Genomic DNA, 20,194 nt, shown 5'->3' on the forward strand with positions numbered 1-20,194 from the left:
ATACATGTGGGATTTAAAAGTAGAAGCCAAATCACCTGAACACGTTTCTAAATGTGGAGGGTAAAAACCGGAGTATACTCAAGAAAAATCCGCGCGACCACGGGGAGAGAACGTGCGATCTCCAGGGTCGCGATCGAACCCACGACCTCTTGCATACCAGGCACTGAAGATCGTCCCCCCCGGTGTCATTGACTTGGGGAATGCCGCGTGAACGTGGGGCAAGTGCGTTTGCAACAAGCGTTCTATAAATCGGGCTTCGGCTCTCAGTCTTCCACAAGGCAGCTATAACACAGTCCGTCACCCTTTGAAGTTTACAGCGACCCGCGGGTGCAAAGAGGCAACATCGGGCCATTTTCTTTATATGACTTTATTCGATTTTGACAATCTACAAACAAAAAAGAAATACACATGATATGTTTCAGAAGACCCTCCTGCATCATACTGAAATATACAGCCAACACTTAAGAGCCACCTTCTCAATGATCACAACAGGATATATTAAATGATCCATGCTCCTTAAAATACAGACGTCTACAAGATGAATGAAACAACACAAGGGCTAACCATATGAAATGCTGCAGGACAAAAATAAGTTAACCCATAATTTTCCTGCCCTTATAAAAATAAAAGCAGGTTTACTACAGTAACCATAAACATTTTACAGTGGCGTTTTGGTCATTGTACACCATGGTACTATTGTGCAATTGCTAAAATTAACTATGCTAATACTATGGTTTACCATGTATTTTTAAACCATAGAACACCACGGTTTAAACCATAGAACCACTAACATTAAAGTATCTCTGTAAAATATATTATGCTTTACCGTAGTATGCCGGGGTACATGTTTTATAAGAGTAGTGGCAGTACACAAGGATGGGTCTCAATGCCCATTCTAAATTAAATGGGCCCTTTAACTCGCAGAAGGGAAGGGTGTTCGGCTGCGGCATGCAGCATCATGGTCTTGTGATAACATTGAATTCTGTAGTGGCAAATCATCGAGAGAACAGACAAAAAATTCATCGCTTTTTATAGTTCATAAGTTTACAATCTTAATTCGTGATTTTAAACAACGAAGTAAATCAGAAATCGTGTTCCATCGGTGATCATTTAATTTATTTATAAATTTTAACGTCACAAACATTGATCACACTATTGTGAAATTTGTAGTTTTGTCTTTAAATACTATATTTCAGCAATGCAACTGTTGCTACTGTTTTAAATATAAGCTCGTGTCCCTAATTAATTGACAGGTATCTTGCAGTGCTTCACGATAAACTATGACCTTTTTTTGTACTCGTTTTTGTTTTTCATGTACAGCGTGATCAGGAATACTTGGCTCCAACAACAGTCTTATTAAGTTAACGTTCTCACATCAACCATTGCTATTGCTCAGGTATTTATACTCCTCTGAGGGAGGGCAATGCACAGCGGTTGCCTCGCAGGCTAATTTCACAGAGGCATCCTCATTGTCGCTCGTTGTGCACATGGAAGAGAGTTGCTGGCCGGGGAGCTCGGGAATTATCCACGTGCTCCGTTCAGTACCGGTTTTGGTATTCCAGGTGCCACCGGTTAAAGTCAATGTTGAATGCCACTATGCTGCCAGAAGCCATGCCTGTTATCAGAGTCCTGCGCAGACGGGCAAGGAAGAGAAGAAAACGATGAGATCAGGGTTCACTCTCATCAGCAGACGTCCGCACGTGACGGTGAGCCGCGCCGTGGTGGATGGCGCACTGCACTGTGATCGCGGCGAGCACACTTTGATCGGTGATATCCAAACCTGCACTGCGCCTTCCCGGGGCTAAATGTTCCGTGCGCGTGGAGAGTTCAACATTACTCGTGTTACAAAAGTCAAAACTGAAAATCTTCAACACCGTCATCAAACACCGCCCTATGTACGTATTATGTGGAACTTCTTTCGCATCGTACATAGCCAACCCTGCTAATCGGAGGTGCGGAGCGAGAGAGGGATATGTGTGTGTGTGGAGGAGGCTATTGGTGAAGTGTCGCAGAGGTTCGTGGATTAACCCAAAATATTAGCAGCACGTCCCAAGCGCATAATTATCGTGTACTGGCCCACTGAAGAGGCACATAGCTCAGTGGCTTGCACACAGGTTGAGTTGCACGCACGCTCGCTCGCTCGCATACACGCATGCATTGAGGGTGGCGCGCACCTTTGGTCGTGAGAGATGTCGAGAGCCCGGATGCCTGCGTCGCAGCCGGGGTAGATGTAGAGCTGCTTGAGGTCGCACGCGCGCCACACCTCCACCACGCCGCTCTCGCCGCCCGTCACCAGGTACTGCCCGTCGCTGCTCATCAGCATTGCCTGCGCCACGCAGACAGAGATCCACCACAGAGGCTGTTGGGGCAAGTGCTGTTTGCGAGCACCTATTAACCTTTTCACATTCCGATGACGTACATATACCGCATCAGTTTTTCTTACCATTCCATTCCGATGATGTATATTTGCGTCATCGGAACGGAACCGGAATAAAAAGTAAAATAAGATAACTTTATCGGTCCCGAGGCTCCCACAAGGCCATGCGGGAGGGCATGACACAGTTTTGCGCCAACTATAGAGTGTGGTCATGTCTCTACAGTTCTCTGCGGTGAGTGCAATACCTCTCTATATAAATATTAATGCTAACTGCTTTCACATTCCGAGATTCGGGAAAGAACGGGACCCCACCCTGCAACCTGCAGACATCTCGGAAAGGGTCAAGGCTGGCGGAACAGTTGACTGGGTCGGTGGGGACAGCACCACATGCCTGGCAGTGTTTCGCCCAATGATAACACCAGCATCAGGTAATAATTTAAGGCCGAGGTGACCTAGGTGTCGCTCAAGATAGGTTCAGAGTCCACTTGACACTCGTGCGCATGTTTCGCAGGTCACCATGGTCGCAGTTCAGTGCAAAACCACGACCAATACCGCACATCAACAAGTGCATTCGCTTTATAAAAAAAACTGTCAATTTCCTACAATTCATACACATTCAACTATCCATAAAACACCATTGTTAAAAACCTAGCGCTTATACAGTAGCGTCATAGGATCTGTAATGCTAATGCAGCAGATAAAAGCTGTTTTGATATCTAGTGCTGAAAAGGACACTGCCTACGACACAGAGTCTCATATCACAGTGCCGCACATTGGTAAAACTTTGACCTCTGAAGGCAGCAAAACACCCAGAGTAAACGACATGGCCTAGCATCTTCTGAAATCTGCTCCTCTTACACAATCTCATCAAGTCCGGCTTCTTAATTCTCGATCACCCCCATCGCCATTCCTGTAGTCCCTCCCCTGTCCACACAACCAAAGCGAAATAAAACCACGTTCTCGTTTTGCTCTTCTATTGCACCGCAACGGTCCAAACGGTCTTCCGTTGGAAGGGCGGCAACGACGAGGCGAGCGGAATCGCGTCTCTCAAGTCCACACGCGTCCGCCACCCACCTTGGTGGCGTCGCTGATGTCCATGTGTCCCAGCTCCTTGCCGTTGATGCTGAAGTTGCAGAAGCGTCCTCGCTCGTAGTAGATGACGCAGTGGCCCTCGCTGGAGACGGAGATGAGGCGTGGGAAGCGGCAAGCCTCCGGGCCCTCCAGGGCCCGGAGCAGGTCCCCCGTGATGGTGTGCACCAGGCAGGGGCCCTCTGCGTGCGCGGAAAATATGAGGCGCGTGTATCACGTTACCCCTCTTAACGACCAACCCTGTTAACGACTAATCAATCGCTTCACGGGCCTGCACAGAGCCCAATGTGTAGTGGTTAGTAGTGTATAGTGTAGAGTAGAACCCCTCTTAACGACCAACCCTGTTAACGAATAATCAATCGCTTCACGGGCCTCCATAGAGCCCAATGTGTAGTGTTTAGTAGTGTATAGTGTAGAGTAGAACCCCTCTGGACAACCACCCCTGTTCACGACTAATCAATCGCTTCACGGGCCTGCACAGAGCCCAATGTGTAGTGTTTAGTAGTGTATAGTGTAGAGTAGAACCCCTCTGGACAACCACCACTGTTCACGACTAATCAATCGCTTGACGGGCCTGCATAGAGCCCAATGTGTTCACTTACCGACCATTCCCCTGTTATCGATGGGCTGAATGAATATTTTTGCATGCTTACTTGTAATATTATGTGTTCATAATTTTGTTAGCATCTTTATGTATTAATATCCATTTTTTTAATATGATAAAGTACGTTTTTTGGGGTGAAAAAGGTAACTGTCTGTGCTATCGGAACGAATTAAGCCTTTAAAATATATTTCCTATAAAACTAGATTTGAAGCTTTCGTGACTGCAGGAATTACTCTTTGGTTCTTTCGGTAAAGTCACGTAGAAAGAAAATAATAGATTAAATAATAGAATACGAAGTTTCGATTGCAACACAAGCAACCATCACCAGGTGTGTTGCGTTGCATTACACTTCCTAATTTTACTAAATATGTTTTCTCAAACTTCCTATTCCTCTCTCTAAATGTTGCCGTGCTTGTTTGTTTATAAGTCCACACAACTCTCATTGTTCTCTACCCCAATCTCCCCCCCCCCTCTTTCTGCCACCCCCCCTCTCTCTCGATTTAAGGCCTCGATACAGAGGCGTTGTCTTTCTGTTTGTCTAAGTGTGCGTGTCTCTCTGTGTGTCTCTGTGTGTGTCTCTCTCTGCTTGTGTGTCTGTCTATGTGTCTCCGTGTCTGCGTTTTGTCTCTCTCTCTCTCAAATTTAGCAATCTTTGTAAGAACGTAATCAACCAGGTAGGGTGTTGACTGTTGTGTTGGCCGACTCTCTGTGTTGTATTGCATTGTATTTAGAAGTTCACTAGGTTTGTTTTCCCATTCATTCTTACCTGATGATGGTTTCTTGTGTTGCAATCGAAACGTCGTATTCTATTATTATTTAATTGATTTTCTTTCCACGTGACTTTACCGAAAGAACCAAAGAATACTTCCTATACTTGCTTAACGACCAAATAAACAAACGACCGGTTTCATGGAACCAATTGCCGTCGTTAAGAGGGGTTCTACTCCTTCCCTGTGTGCAAGGTAAACGTACAGGCTCTGCAGTTGCTCGTGGAAGGGCCTGCACTAGAAAGAGCTCCAAGGAGCGCTTCTAAAAATGTTCTGTGGAAGAGCGGTGTGCCCCATATATACTGCCGGGTGGACAGAGCGGTGTGCCCCATATATACTGCCGGGTGGACAGAGCGGTGTGCCCCATATATACTGTCAGGTGGATAGAGCGGTGTGCCCCATATATACTGCCGGGTGGATAGAGCGGTGTGCCCCATACATACTGCCGGGTGGATAGAGCGGTGTGCCCCATATATACTGCCGGGTGGACAGAGCGGTGTGCCCCATATATACTGCCGGGTGGACAGAGGTGCGGGGAATGAAGGAATGCGCCGGGAGGTCGAACCGGCAACCCCTGGATTGTAAGTCCAGTGTGCTCGCCTTTACACCGCAGTGGCATGCACATCCCCATGGACTGACACTTAACACCCTCAGACTGAGTTTTTCGAAAGGCAACAGCAGGACTTGACTTCATTAACGCCGAGCAACAAACGGTTGAATCTCGTGTCTGTCTGAATTGAGAATTTTGTGTAACTAAGCAGTAATGTGCATACAACTGCATTTTCGTGAAAAGGAGGTCACGATGCGTTGCATCAGCAGTTCTTAACACGCAAATTAAACCACTTCGGCCGGGTTACACAGGTTAATAATGTTAGTGCACACAGACCTGTTTGTTCGGCCCGAGCAATGCGTGCGCACGTCATAGAGCTGGAAATTCATTTATCAACTCGAAGAGGGACTCTTGGTCTCTGATTAGTGTGACGTGTGAGCGATCCCAGCAATCGCATATCCAGCATAGTGTAAACGTGCGGCAAGAAATCATTGCAAACCGATGGCGTTTCAGTGGTTGCAGTGGAATGGGCACATGTGTACGACAGAAGACGGCAGAGGTCACGGAGACCGGAATTGGAGTGACGCTCGGAGATTTGGCAAGCAATGGGAGGACCAGAAGCCAGATGGTGGGCAAAAACCCTGAACGCAAAAGAATAAGCTGGAAGCTCTCGCGGAAGGAAGTAAATAACAGCAAGACGTGGGTGGTATGCGGGGGGCACATTGGCCGCGGAGTCCTCTTTGAAAGAGATTTGTCCCGTCGTGCAGGCGTTCTGCACCTTTAGCGCCGCTGATGACCAGGCCGAGTTCGGCACAAACGGCAACGCACGTCACCTCGCAGTCGTGGCCCGTGAGGATGGCTCGCGGTGTCGGGTAATCGCCTGCAGGGACGTCACACAGACACGAAGACAAAGATCAGCCGAATGGCATTAACAGACTGCAGGTGTACGTGCTGTTAGAGAGCACTTATGAAGGCCGGTACATGCATACTAGGGTGGGGGGGGGGGGGTGAGGGCTGCCAGCACCACGCCCGACCGCCTTGGTGCCTCACCAGCGGCTGTTTACACACCGCACCAGGTTACTCATTTGAGGCTGAGTTGACACAGGGGAGGCCCAGCACCGGTTCACATAATCGTCGCTGGCGTGAGCGGGAATCGAACTCGGGTTTGCTGGGTTTCGCAGCGTAGCGTTCTGCCTCTCTCACACGCACGCACACACAGTTGAAGCACCTGCTTCATTTGGAATTGCACACAGGAGGGTGGGTGAGGCCAGCATCACACCAACTCAGTTTGTCTTCATATTGCTGCAGAATAGATTCAGATGCCTACTTTACACACGTGTTGTACATGGGTGAGGATTCAATCCAGATTGCTCGAAACAGTAAAACAGTGCACTGACTCCTACTCTTCGTGTATGCACATGAACACACAAACACGTTTTTTTTTTTAAACTGCAAACCCAATGCCTACATAATCCGAGTCATCTGGCTCCACTGCAGGTCCTAAAGAAGGCCATAAATCACGCTTTCGCAATGGCAGAGGTCTTTACAGTACTGCATAACTATTTATAAACGGCAGTGAACTTGAGTTACGAACCCATATTCTGCACCGATGTGGACCACAAAACTTTGAGTCTTATCCCCTCACTGTGCGAGTTTTATCTGGGTACACTCTTTCACTCCAGCATTCGAGAACACTCCTCCGTTGGGAACAGGACCCTCCTGAAACAATCTGGGTACTCTCACTGGTTTCTTTGAGATACTTCATTGGCGGGCGGTGCACAACGGGAGCAGCATCGGTGAGACCATCTCCCGGCTAAGCAGTGGATGGGGCCACTGTCCACAACGTCGCCGATGACATACGCGTCTCATTTTAGTTGCAGTGTTACCGAACATTGCGTTGACCACCTTTTTGTCTGTAAGAGAGTGGCAATAAAATGATAAACTCCTCCTAAGCATTAGGGCCCGCACATGCACGATTTTAAATACATTATGTGAAATAAATGTTTCAAAAATCCACTCAAGAACATAAACATTTTTAGTTTAAGCAACCGAGCATTTTATTTATTTATTTATTGCATTGTGGCCCTACGTGTGTGTACGTGAGGTGGCATGTAATAATTGCTTGTTTTGAAGCCTTCAAATCATGTGGTCATGGGTAGCCAAGGCATGTGCGATGTCAAACCACAGGCAGCCGCCACCCTGCAGCAGATACAGCCACACCTCGACAGTGTCACGTGGTTGCCAAGCCCACACTCAGAACACCAGGCACTCCCTTCTATTTTTGCTGAATTAATGCCAAGTCCTTCCCCATTGTTGCTGCATGAAGGCGACTCTCTCAAGCACCGTTAGTAAGCAGGTGTGTCACGCTCTTGCGGCAAGGAGAAGAAAAACGCTCTTCCACTCCGTAGGACTTCGTGTTGCTCCAGTTCATGAAGAAGCTCCCAGCACGTGGAGCGAAACGTCGGACGTCGTGCCAAACGTCATGCCGAGCGATGCGCGGCACGACTCTAATAATGTTCTTCATTTACCCACCGAGTCTCAAGACTCATTGTTTTGGAGGGTCCCGTAACGTTTGACCAATTCCACTTTGGAGTGTTTGCCTTGTGGGAGGAACCGGAGTTATCTGTGGAAATAACTCACGCAGACGAAGGAATGACCCTCAAAAGCTCTGCTTCGAGAATCCACGAATGGTAGCTCAACGAAGTGGCTTAATCATCTGGAAATGTACAGCAGCCAAATACTCTAAACGGACGTTGATTCTAAATGCGGAGGGGAAAAACGGGGAGAGAGACATGCAAGCTCAAAATATACAACTGTCAGGGTCGGTGTAGAACCCACGACCTCCTGTATACCAGGCGAGGGATATAACATCTCCCCGCTTGAGGGGGTCTGCTCACACGTGCGCCGACCCACTCAGCAGCAGCACCAGTGACCGCCACTTTGTGAACAAACGGTGTCTACAGCAAGGGGGCAGTGTCAAGCAACCCTCTTGAACTTTGCTGATCCAAGCCGTGACGCCGGCGGCGCCCAAGGGCGCCCAAACCACGTCGAATGTACGTAATTGGAATCAATTATAAAATTACAAAGGAAGAGATTAAATGCTGTATTACGTTTTTCACAGGTGTCTGAAATCATGTAATTTGTATGTTACCTGAAAAATGTAATAATTGCGGAAAATAATCCGCGTTTGTTCCTTGCGCAATATTCCTTGAGGACCCCGTACTCATTCTCTGCAATGTTGATGGTTTTTTTGTTGTTGTCTTTGTTTAGCTGTTGCTACACGCGCGCACCACAGACCTCCCTTGTAAAATAGCCGGGCAACTGGCGAAACGACATCATCCATCATGTAACAAAAACAAAAACTTAATGCAGATAAATCTGGAGTAAACCCACACCACGCCTGGCCTCCCAACCGCCGCACACATGTTGCCGCCGTTAAAGAACAACTTCCAGGGACGGCAATCTGATGGCGGCAGTGAAGTGGCGTGTTCTGCGAACAAGCAGCACACAATTGCATACGCAGTACAACATGCCCGTTCGGCAACAGCATTCTGGGGGTTTCCATTCAAACGACTTTTGTCGGCATAGCTGTCAAACTGCGGCGAGAGACAGTGGGACATTAATTACTATGCTCTTTGGGTCTCTCGGTTTAGTTGTTTAGTTTAGTTTCATTCATTTTGGTATAGCCCTGTGAGCCATTCGGCTCTTGAATCGGGTGCAACCGCAACAAACAAAAAAACTAAAACACGAACAAGAAAAACATCTTAAAGTGACTTTGTGTGACTGTGCAAACAGAAAATCCAGGAAAAAAAACATCAAAATATTCCTGAAATAGCACCGTACACCAACGCTGTGTGCAAAAAATCCCAGTGGGATGCAAGTCAAACAACAACAACCACAAGAAAACTTAGATTAAGGCCATTAGTCTAACTGCGTACTACAATAAACAAAAACATTGCCAAACCAAAAAACTTTTAGAAATCACCAAAAGTTATAATAATAATATGTCTCCTGCCTCAGCTGTATTTTTTCACCTGAAGACGATTGCTCGTGTTGCGATCGGGAAAGTCGTGATTTAAAAAAAAAAAAAATTCTACCCACGTGACTTTACCGAAAGACCCAAAGAGTATGGATTCCTGGCAGTCACGAAATATTTAAGTCATCAATTACGATTGGTCGCTTTGTCAAAATGACACGGTCCAAATTTGTAATTTACACGTACGAGCAACACATTTGCAACCGCCCCCCCTCCCCCCCCGCTGGAGTCAGACAAACGAGAAGATGCCACCCTTGCCTCCCCGCCTCCCCGTTTCACGACGTACTGTTATTGGGGTTGTCCCCGATGATGTGGTGGCGGCCGCTCCAGTACCACAGCAGCAGCGTGGCGTCCCGCGAGCCCGACACGATGTAGCAGTCGCCGCCGATGTAGGACTCGGAGCGCGCCAGGCACGTCACCACGTCCCAGTGCCCAAACACCACCTGCGTCAGCTTGCCTGCACGCAAGGCGCCACATGCTCACATGCTGACCTACTTCCTACTTGCTTCGTCAACGGTGATATTCTGCAGAACGTGCATCGGCACCGTACGCATGTATGTTGAGCTTCTTTCGCACCGTACACACGAGGCGTTTGCCACACATGAACCACAATACCTTAGCTGATCTCGTCAAGGAGCATAAACCATCACGCAAACTCCGGTCATTCTCTCTAGATTTGAAGCTTTCGTGACTGCAAGGATTCATACTCTTTGGGTTTTTTCGTTAAAGTCACGTAGGTAAAAAATAAAATTTAAAATAAAAGAAAACAACTCAGTTAAATCACGACGTTTTGGAGGCAACACAAGCTTCCGTCTTCAGGCGGAACAGTCACAGCAAGATAGCTGCATCACTTGATGCAGCTATCTTGCTGTGACTTGTTGCAGTGACTTTACCGTGACTTTACCGAAAAAAACAAAGAGTATCCAGTCATTCTCACTTACTAACTCTTCTTTGCTCCTTGTGGAGCATAAGGCCGCAACAAGCCCACGCTATGACGCACGGATTTTTGCAGCTTTCTCTGCTTCACCCGAAGAGAGGCCCATGGTCTTTAGTTGGTTTTGAAAATGTTTTATTGTTGCAGTTTCCATAACAACCAGGGGTTGTCCATTTTGTCTGCCCTCTACCCTTTGACCAGGCCGGCCATGGTTGGAGCTGCTGGGAGCCTCAGGCTCCTGCTGGCTTTTCTTTCTGTGTCATGGAGGCACAACAAGCTTCACTTCCACGGCAAGGCGACAACCCATACTCACAGCAGCGGTTTTTGGCGAGCCATCAAACAAAGACGGTCACTGCATTGGGTGCTTTCAGATGCGCTTCTGTCCAAGTCTGGAGCTGTGCACTTTAAAATCTTGATTGAAAACTTCTTTCCTTAGAACTGCTTTTGGTGTTTCGTTTTCTGTCCTTCCCCCATAGCTCCGATGAACACAGTTGGAAACGTAAAGTGCGGAAGAAGTTCAACATACATATGTACATATACGCTGATAACTGCTACGTCGCATGCGTGCGTGCGTGCATGCGTGCGTGCCGGGCTTAATTGCGGCAAGCTTAGGTTTAGTACCCGAGTCCGTGGAGTAGACCCGGAAGCTCTTGTCCCAGAAGCCACAGGCAAGGATGTAGCGGTTGTCGGCCGTCACCACGAAGCAGTGGGCATTGATCTGGATGCTCTGGTCCACCAGGTCAGTGATCTGCCGCCGATGTAAGCCCGTGTTCGCCGCTGCAGAAACAAACCGACGTGGACACACCAGGTGACGATCTACGCTTAACAGTTCATATCTACGGGGACTTTTTTCGTCAGCTCGGGTTGAGCTCTTAATACTTTCGATGCTCGCATCGCCTTTGTACCCTTTGGTGCTTTCGGTAAAGTCACGTAGGTATAAAATAAAATAAATTAAATCACGACGTTTCGGGCGCAACACAAGCGTCCGTCATCAGGTGGGACAACCACAGCAAGAAACAATTGCTGAAGTGGGCAAAAGGGCTGCCGTAACTTGTTACTTGTTACAGCAGCCCTTTAACTTGTTACTTGTTACAGCAGCCCTTTAACTTGTTACTTGTTACAGCAGCCCTTTAACTTGTTACTTGTTACAACACCCCTTTTTCCCACTTCAGCAATTGTTTCTTGCTGTGGTTGTCCCACCTGATGACGGACGCTTGTGTTGCGCCTGAAACGTCGTGATTTAATTTATTTTATTTTATACCTACGTGACTTTACCGAAAGAACCAAAGTGTATGGATCCCTGCAGTCACGAAAGCTTCAAATCTAGATTGCCTTTGTAGCGTTCGCCTTTTGGCGTTGTTCTCTGGTCTAACGCTGGCGAGACAAGGCCATAGAAAGGAGGCTGTCTCTCTGGTGTAGGCCAATCAGTGTCAAAGACGAAACATATGTTATTATCAGAGCATCTTTGTTTGCATGCTGCGCCACAAGTGTGTGTGATTAATGCAGACGAGATGCCTTGCAATAGGTATCTATTTGACGTTTGAACATCTTAACACCTGATTTATTGCCAGAAAGGATCAATCCCAATTTTTTTTGGTTGACAGTTGATCTGGAGTGGCACAAATGGCACCACTGCGTTGATGGGAACCCAACAGCCACACATCAACTCCAGCTGGCCCTGCGTCACCCCAGCCACTTTATGTTGAAGTGTCGGTGGTAAATGCAGGAGCTAGATGGACATTTGTATCGCATAATCATGATGAATTGCTTGGGTAGGACTTCATCTAGCAGTAGATTGACCATGGATGATGATGATGGAGCTCCAAGTTGACAGCTCAGAGAAGTCAATGCTCTTCCGTGCACAACCGAGCATCGGCCAGTGCTGATCTCTCTTTTGTCAATCTTGAGCAAGTGATGTAAATGCCACGTTCATGCAGCAGGTACCAGGCTATCCACAACTGCTGACTTCACACAAAAGTGGCACTAATTTTCCTTCTACTCAGAGAGATCATCGGTTGAGTGCAGCTCCGACCATCATTGCAACTGTAATGATTCATCTGTTGCAATGACTTTGAGAATTGATTACATTTTTCACATTATGGTGACAAGATTCAATTAAAGAGTTACATTTGTTTTGTTTAACCACCTCGTTTGTATTGATTCTCACCTGTCTGCTTTGTGCAGCTTTCTTCACTCTAGGAGCCTAAATGTAACGCAAGCATATTATTTGCACAAATCGTAAATAATGCCGTGTTGCATGCATGTATTTGCATTTACGGTGAGCAGAAAAATCGATATAATCAATTGATTGATTTAATGTTGCATGCTTACTGGGAAGCCTAGTCAATAATGTTTGCTTGCCACGGTAGCTGGATCTCTGTGCCGAGCTAAAACGGTTAACCACTGTGGTCAAACCGCCTCTGAGCACTAATTGGCACTGAGGTGATGACGTTAGTATTCGTGGGTATGTCAACATTTGAATCTTAAAAGCATCATTAAGACAGGCAAAATCCAAGCATTGGAGACGAATTTACCTTAACCCCAAGTCCTATCAATCACGAGGCGTGTGAAAGCAGGAAATGTCCGATATAAAACACTTTGACAAGGTACAGGCAGCTTGAGCTAGTCTTGTGAACCAATAATTTAAAAGAATCCGGGTACAAACCGATCAAAGGGTCCATTTCTATGGGGAGATGGTGGGACTGCTCGATGGAGTAGCCTGGGGCTCCACGCAGACCTGACAATCAAAGGGCACGAGTGAGTTACAACACGACAGGCACGGCAAGTAACAGCAGGTTTCATGGCAGGTGACGATAAACGGCTGGAAGGCTCAGTGTCGTTACCATGCTCACAATTCACTTGCCTGTGTTCTGAACCATTCCCCGCATCGCGCGCTTTCGGATGCGCTTCTGCGTCCGTCTGGAATGCTCTTCCTTCCGATATTAAGGAGGCCACTGGAACTATGTACTTTTAAATCAAGATTGAAAACTAATTTCTTTAGAGATGCTTTTTGGGTTTCGTTTGTTGTCCTTCCCCCGATCCCTCTGATTAGCACGGTTGGCTACGTACGGTGCGAAAGAAGCTCAACATGCAGTACGTACATTCAATGCCGAATCCCATGTGCTTTACCTAAATCATAACCAAATAAATACTTATTAATCACTATTAAGCAACAACAAAAATTACAATCTGTGTTAAAAATGCAATTGTCTTCTCGCTCTAAAGAGAATAGCGCACTACTCATCTTTATTGGCAGCCCTGATCCAGTCTTAATAATATTGTTATTAATTTTTATAGAGAGTGTCATTTATGCAACTTCATCAGATAACGCTGCTTATTTCAGTAGTTTAAATACTACATTAGTATGGAAGGGGCCAGACTCACTGTAGAACACTCACTGTTAATTTGTAACGCTCGGGTAAGACTGTCATATGGAGTAGAGATAACATGGCAAGGAGAATAATTAAACGTTAAAAAGATTGTCCAAATTCAGTCAGGTGGCACAGCTGCATTTCACTCAAACTCACCAGCAGAAGGATGCAATTTAAAATCTTGTTCATGTATGGTTTGGCCCCATCATCCTTCTAGGGTTAGCAAGTCCAATTTCGTGGGAAATCAACAGCCATTGTCACATCGAGATACTAGACCTTGCAATGTGAAATGTCCACTGCTGGCTTAATGCTGCCAATGGAAATGAGCACTTGAGCAGGGAGACAATTTGACTTCAAACAACAACAACAAACAGTTACTCTTACTTTCTCTTTCTTTCACTATCCCCTGGCTGCCCCAATCTTTGCAATGCTGCCTCTTCGTTCCCTTTTCTTCACTTTCCGTAAAACCGAACCTTCAAATCATCTGGACGCTCGGTATCCTCACGGCGCAAGGCTATCTCGAAAGTGCTACGTTTCACTAGTCTGCAGTAATTTCACTGTGGGGGGGGGGCGATTATTATTGTGTTTTCCCAAGTTGAATAATTTTGGGGCAATTCTCCACAACATGGCAGATTGGGAGCGTGACGACGGCACACACGGCCTCCTCGATTTCAATCAGCCTCACGGGATCTCGAACATTTACCGTGAAGCGAACTGTGCAGCGTCGATGGTTGACGAGGCTCCTGTAGTATTAACCATTTCTCCGCTCAGAGACATCTGCAGCTTGCAGGGTGGTGGGTGTCCCATTTACCGTCGAATCTCGGAATGCGCAAGCGGTTCAGCATTTTTGTTATTTTGAGAGGCGTAGCGCCGCTGTTTTTAAAGACACTGTACTCACTGCGGAGAACCGTACCGACACGACCGCACTCTATGATAGCTGGCACGAAACTGTGCCAACACGCCCTCACCCCATGGCCTTGTGGGAGGCTCGGTATCTGTAAAGTTATTTAAACTCAAATTTCCTTCCGGTTCCGTTGCGATGACGTACGCGTACGTACACACGCGTCAAGCGGAAGATGATGCCGCCGCACCTCGGCCACGACTGCCCCCTTCCAGTGGCTGTCTCTCCGCCGCACCGCCCCCGCCCCTCCCCACCAACCTACCCACCCGCCGTCTCTTCCCTGCTGCCTTTCACGCCCCTCCTGCCAGGCCTTTACCGAGCGTGTTGTGCCAGCGGTTGATGGCGAAGACCCGGCTGCAGGTGACCGTGACGACGGCGGGCAGCGCGAGGTGCGAGAGCGTGTTGGCGGCGACGTGAGTGACGGGCGAGTTGGAGGGGAATTTCAGCACCATGATGACGTCCTGCTGCATCTGGTCCTTAAACATCAGCGGGCTCTGCGGGAGGAAACACTTTCAAATCAAAAAATAAAAGGCAAAAAGGTAAAAAAAGAGGAAAAGACAGCGGGAGAGACAGAGAAGGCGCACGGGCGTTAGTTTGCGATCGCAAAGAGACAACGGAGCCAGTTGAGAACAAAAGTGATGAGGTCAGATTTTCTTTTTTTTTTTTTAAACTGGATTCTCAGGAATGAGAAGGTAAAGGTGCAATGGATATGGTGAATTACACAGTATCGATATTACAGCATAGAAGAACTAACCTGATAAGTGCACATTTCATGCGATTAAACATAAAGCTGGCACGTGTCATAAATGAGACAATTTATATGACTTATCCAATTATACATTACCGCGACAATAGCCAGAATAAATTTTTAAAAATATAAAATCCTATCTAATTGTATCGTAATTTAACCATTGTGTATCCAGGTAAAACCACACTCGACCATTGTGTTGTTCCAGGTAAAACCACACTCAATTTCAAGACCCAGTTTAATAACGGCCATACATTTCGGATGTTTGGCCAATTGCACAAAAAAGGTTTTTTTTACAAACGTGTGGAAGAAGCAACTGGGAGCATCCAGAAAACAACAGTTAACAATCGGTAACAGATAGTTCAGCAACCGAATCAATGCACTGCCATAAACTATCTTCTTTAAAGTCCATGAGGATGGGTATTTCACGTCACACGATGCTCTCTGTGCGATTCACCAACTCAGCTTCCAAAGGGCTGGATCAAGCGCATATGGTTACGGTTGGATGCCCATGGTTGTACGTAGATGCGCCCGGCTGTCCTTGACTGCGCACGACCGAACAGCATGCATGTGTGGATGTAAGTGGCTGGCTGTGCTTGTGTATCTGTGTTGGAGAGGGGACATTCGGGGGGATGTTCCCACCAGATGCATGGCAGAGCTGCGAGGCGAATGAGGTTCGATGAGCAGCTGCGATGACGTCTGCCCGAAGTTCCGGATCTGAGACTCTATGGCCTAAAACGGAGCAGAGATAAACGGTGTGAATCACTCCGCATTGCTCACCGCTGCTCAGAAATTGCCCACCAGCTATTGCTTGCGATAACACAATGTTTGGTCGAGAGCAAGTTTGCTATCAATTTACAGTATCGCCATGTGCAAGACTGCGTATGAATGCTGTCGAACGTACACGCTTGAAAGTATAAAGATACGGCGCACAGGTTATTGTTATTTTGGCCGGGTCGCGTCGTTGTGCGCATCGGACCCGCGTGTTACTGGGAGAGATGGGAGAGATGAGCAGTGCGTTATTAAGGCCACGTGCAAAAACCAGCCACCCCCCCCCCCAAGGCAGCACGCAGGAAGGAGACACGCATGCCGAAGTCCAGAGTCCACACACCAGCATCATGAGGGTTAGCAGGTTAGTACCACGGCGGGCGCAATTCGGAAACTCATGAATTTTGCTTTCAAGTGCTGTTTTGTGTACGTGTATTCATTTTTAGAATGAATGATTGGAAGCGTCATTCACCAAAAACGTGTCTATTTTATGGGGCGCTAGGCAGCTCGCAAAGCCCAACCAAGACGGGAATTGTCCCTGCTGCTAAGAAAGTGACACGAAGTCTGGCAGCATCGCGTCTTCTGCACCTCGTTGCTGTGTTTTCGATAAATAGAGTGAAACGGTCGACCAAAGCGAGTTATTGCACAGCAGGGTCCAGTCACAGTGTCCAGGACTCACTCAAGTCCCTCTGGATAAACATTTTAAAACATTTTGATAATCGTTCATAAAATGGATCTCACCCAAAAGAATGTACCAAGCTCCACAGTTAGAAATAATATAATAAGAATAAAATTACTTGTGCAGTGTCCATGAAGAGAAAACACCGATTTCCACAAATGGTAATTAATTTGAGAGAAAGAGGTCAGTGTCTCTCTGTTCCAACGAGCATCAAGTGGGCTTAATCTCAGTTGGAGGCCCTGAGCCAGTGATGGAAATTCAATATTTCCATGACGGGGGCCACCTTTGATACATGTAAAGCATAGATAAGATGGGATATCAGTGTGTTCCAATATAAACAAAGACTAAATTAAGGGCACCAAGGTGGCGGGAATGTTAACGACCTCGCCTGGTATACAGGAGGGTGTGGGTTCGATGCCGACCCTGACGCCTGCTGTATATTTGTAGTTTGCGTGTCTCTCTCCCCGTGACCGCGCAAATTTTCTGCGGGTCCTCTGGTCTTTCCCTCCACGTTTAGAATCATGCGTTTAGAGTATTTTTGGCTGCTATAAATTTCCACGTGATGAGCCACTTGGTTGAGCTATCATTTGTGGCCAGGTCGCTTCTGAAAACGAGCTACATAGCTCAGTGGGGCCTTACCTGGTAAAACATAAAATAGTTTATAGTTTAATTTAAATAATTTCCTCTTGGGCACTCAAATCTAATTATATATACACATACAGAGAGAGTATTAATGCCACTGGCATGGGAGCACTTGCAAATTCCTTGGTTTCCGATAACGCCCACTGCAGATGGAGTGCAACCGCTCAGAATCCAGTAGCCGTGTTAGGTGGATTATAGCTGGGCTTCTCCTGCAGTCGACTAGGCCACACCGGCACTCGCAGAGTGTTGCACCTCACAGGGTGTGTACCTCACAAAACTCAGCAGTAGGGAGGAACGTGTAAGAATCTCTAACAAAATACGCGTCGGGGATCTTGGGGAGAGAAGAAACAGTGGTGACATTAAACACAAACGCGCGCGCACAAGACCTGCCCGCAAAACCTGTTCCACATATTACAGCGCCTCTGCCACCAGCCAATTTTAAACACTTGTCTACAGGGTAATTAACGGGTGCACTACTTCTGTTTTTTTTTAATTAATGATGCCAATAATTGTTACCGTAGTTGATTAACGTTTACAGAGTCTTTGACAATTGTGCTTTTTTCGGCTGATGTTTTGGGGCAAGACAAAATATAAAAATGTTGGTTAAATTGAAACAATTTAGGTCAAGCAACCGAGGGCATGTGTTTTGCCTGTTTTGCAAAGATGCAATTCTGGTCTTTAATGCAGACATTGAAACACTTTAATGACAGTTGGCAGCCCTTTGACAACAGCCAGTACCGAGGTCTCTATCTCAAGTGTTTTTTGACACACGTGTATCCCATCGTAAATGTAGGCTATTTAGATTTCTAGCTGTGGTTGTCTCACCTGATGAAGAGTGCTTGTGTTGCGATCAAAACGTCGTGATTTGTTTGATTTTATTTTATTTCTACCGACGTTACTTTACCGAAAGAACCAAAGAGTCTAGGCCATTTGACCAAATTCCTTTTGGTGAAGTCACACCAAACCGCGATGCCTTCACTACAGGCTATGTGGTCACGAACAACACAAAATGCGGTCACTTCATTTTGGGAAACTGTCTGCGTGTCTGCACGCTCAGCGCTCACTTCCCCGCCACTACCTGCCCGTACAACGCCACTCCTTGTTTATTTGTTTTACCCTTTATTTTTTTTCTCCCCCCTCTGTCGTTCATCCGTTGCGGCGTTTAACTTTAATCTGCACAGTAAGGCACACTCTGCGAAGCTCTCTCTTTTGAGATCTCTGTTTAACATCGCACCACCGCTGCGCATGACCGCACACGTGATTAGCAGCTGGAAGGGAGCGCGGCTTAGTCGTGACCGCAATTCCTTTGCTCTGTCCATCATACGCGAAGTTTGAGATTCTGGGCTTGCCCACAGCTGTACCTGTCTGCTGCTAACCTGTACCATGGGGGAAGCCTGATTGGTTTAATCAGCTCGGGTCAGCTCTGAAAGGCAGAAACCCTCGGCATGTGCTGTGCTCTACTCACAGATTCTCCCCACCAACCGCAGAATTCTGTGAAAGAATTCGGAGGCACCTGTCACAGCTAAACATTTTTCAATCTTGTCCCCAGTTACCCTCTGTCAAAATGAATGTGGAAATTAAATATTAATTCAAGATCCCTGAACAAACTCTTTCCCTGTTGTACTTGACCAGACAATTAGGAGCTCCTACAGTCAGCTGGCATTCCCTCTTGGCCAAAATGTTAAATATAGATTATTCGTGAGCAAATTATAATTTTCTTTGGTATAAATTGAACAGAATGCAATGTCAGTGCATGCTTTTCCTCACCAACTGAACCGTATCACCCTTTCCCATTAGCTTCCATTAAGGTGATTGCATTTGGTCCTTGATCCCACGTGTATGGGTAGCAATGGTACAAATATTCAAAGCCCAGCTGGCAGTGAAGAAGGGGATACTTGGATGACAGGGGTTTGGAATGCCTTACTTCCCTTGAGACTATTGTTTGAATACAAGAACTAATCAAAGAGAAGCCCACCACATTCTTGATTAATGTTGCCTGACCACAAACGAAAACATATCACAGACCAACATTTTTGGCAATGACTTCTTATAATCTGCAAAAGTGCTAATGCCTGAAATATTAGCCCATTAAATGGTACATTTTTTTTCTGTTAGAAGGCAATTGTGAGTTTTTAGCCCTACATTATATTTATTTGCTGTTCTAATCAAGGTACATACAGGGCACTGGTGCAGCCACATCAGCCTTGTACCTGTGTCAGTGTTAAATCATTTCAATCTAAGCTAATCATGCTTTAATTAAGCTCACCCGCAGAGACCATACAGCAAGGAATTGCTTTACATTAAAGGGTTGGGTTCATCTCAGCCAGATATGTTGGCCACATTTTTACATTCGCCATTCGTAAACGGTCTCCAGTCTGCCAAAAAGTAGCAGAATGACGGCAAAAAAACAGCCAGACGAATCTGCCCCCACCCCCCCCCCCCCCCCCGTGACCATTGCCAGGTCTGGACGTCCCTGGACTTGAGCTCCAGGGACGTCACCGGCGTGCTTGTTTGTGCGCGTGTTGTGGCGGTACCTCGCGGTTTAGCGAGTCGGTGATGGCGTCGAGGCTCACGGCGCCCTCGTACGTCAGGTAGTAGAAGACGTTGAGGGCTCGCACGGCCTCAGGCCCACGCTGCTTGTAGCCGAACACCAGGTCGATCCACTGGTGCAGCTGGCACGACACGAACTCGCTCTCTAGCGCCTGCGGGCAAAAGCAGGGCCACGCGG

General features: G+C 46.9%; 1 protein-coding gene across 1 annotated transcript in view; it reads right to left on the reverse strand.

Moving 5' to 3' along the window:
* Nucleotides 1-351: 351 nt before the first annotated feature.
* The window catches only part of LOC116943508 (neurobeachin-like), a 529,072-nt gene continuing 509,229 nt past the window's right edge, over nt 352-20,194 (reverse strand). Inside the window, exons 49-58 of the mRNA XM_076067757.1 lie at nt 20,001-20,168; nt 16,020-16,109; nt 14,946-15,138; nt 13,023-13,094; nt 10,979-11,134; nt 9,710-9,880; nt 6,166-6,267; nt 3,452-3,648; nt 2,175-2,326; nt 352-1,629 (exon numbers count right to left, since the gene is read on the reverse strand). Coding sequence (XP_075923872.1) covers nt 1,539-1,629; nt 2,175-2,326; nt 3,452-3,648; nt 6,166-6,267; nt 9,710-9,880; nt 10,979-11,134; nt 13,023-13,094; nt 14,946-15,138; nt 16,020-16,109; nt 20,001-20,168 — 1,392 coding nt within the window. The 3' untranslated portion in view covers nt 352-1,538. The remainder of the gene's footprint in view (nt 1,630-2,174; nt 2,327-3,451; nt 3,649-6,165; nt 6,268-9,709; nt 9,881-10,978; nt 11,135-13,022; nt 13,095-14,945; nt 15,139-16,019; nt 16,110-20,000; nt 20,169-20,194) is intronic.

This window comes from Petromyzon marinus, chromosome 18, assembly GCF_048934315.1.
Source record: "Petromyzon marinus isolate PM22_M1 ecotype Great Lakes invasive population chromosome 18, UKy_Petmar_22M1.pri1.0, whole genome shotgun sequence".
NCBI classification, from domain to species: Eukaryota; Metazoa; Chordata; class Hyperoartia; order Petromyzontiformes; family Petromyzontidae; genus Petromyzon; species Petromyzon marinus.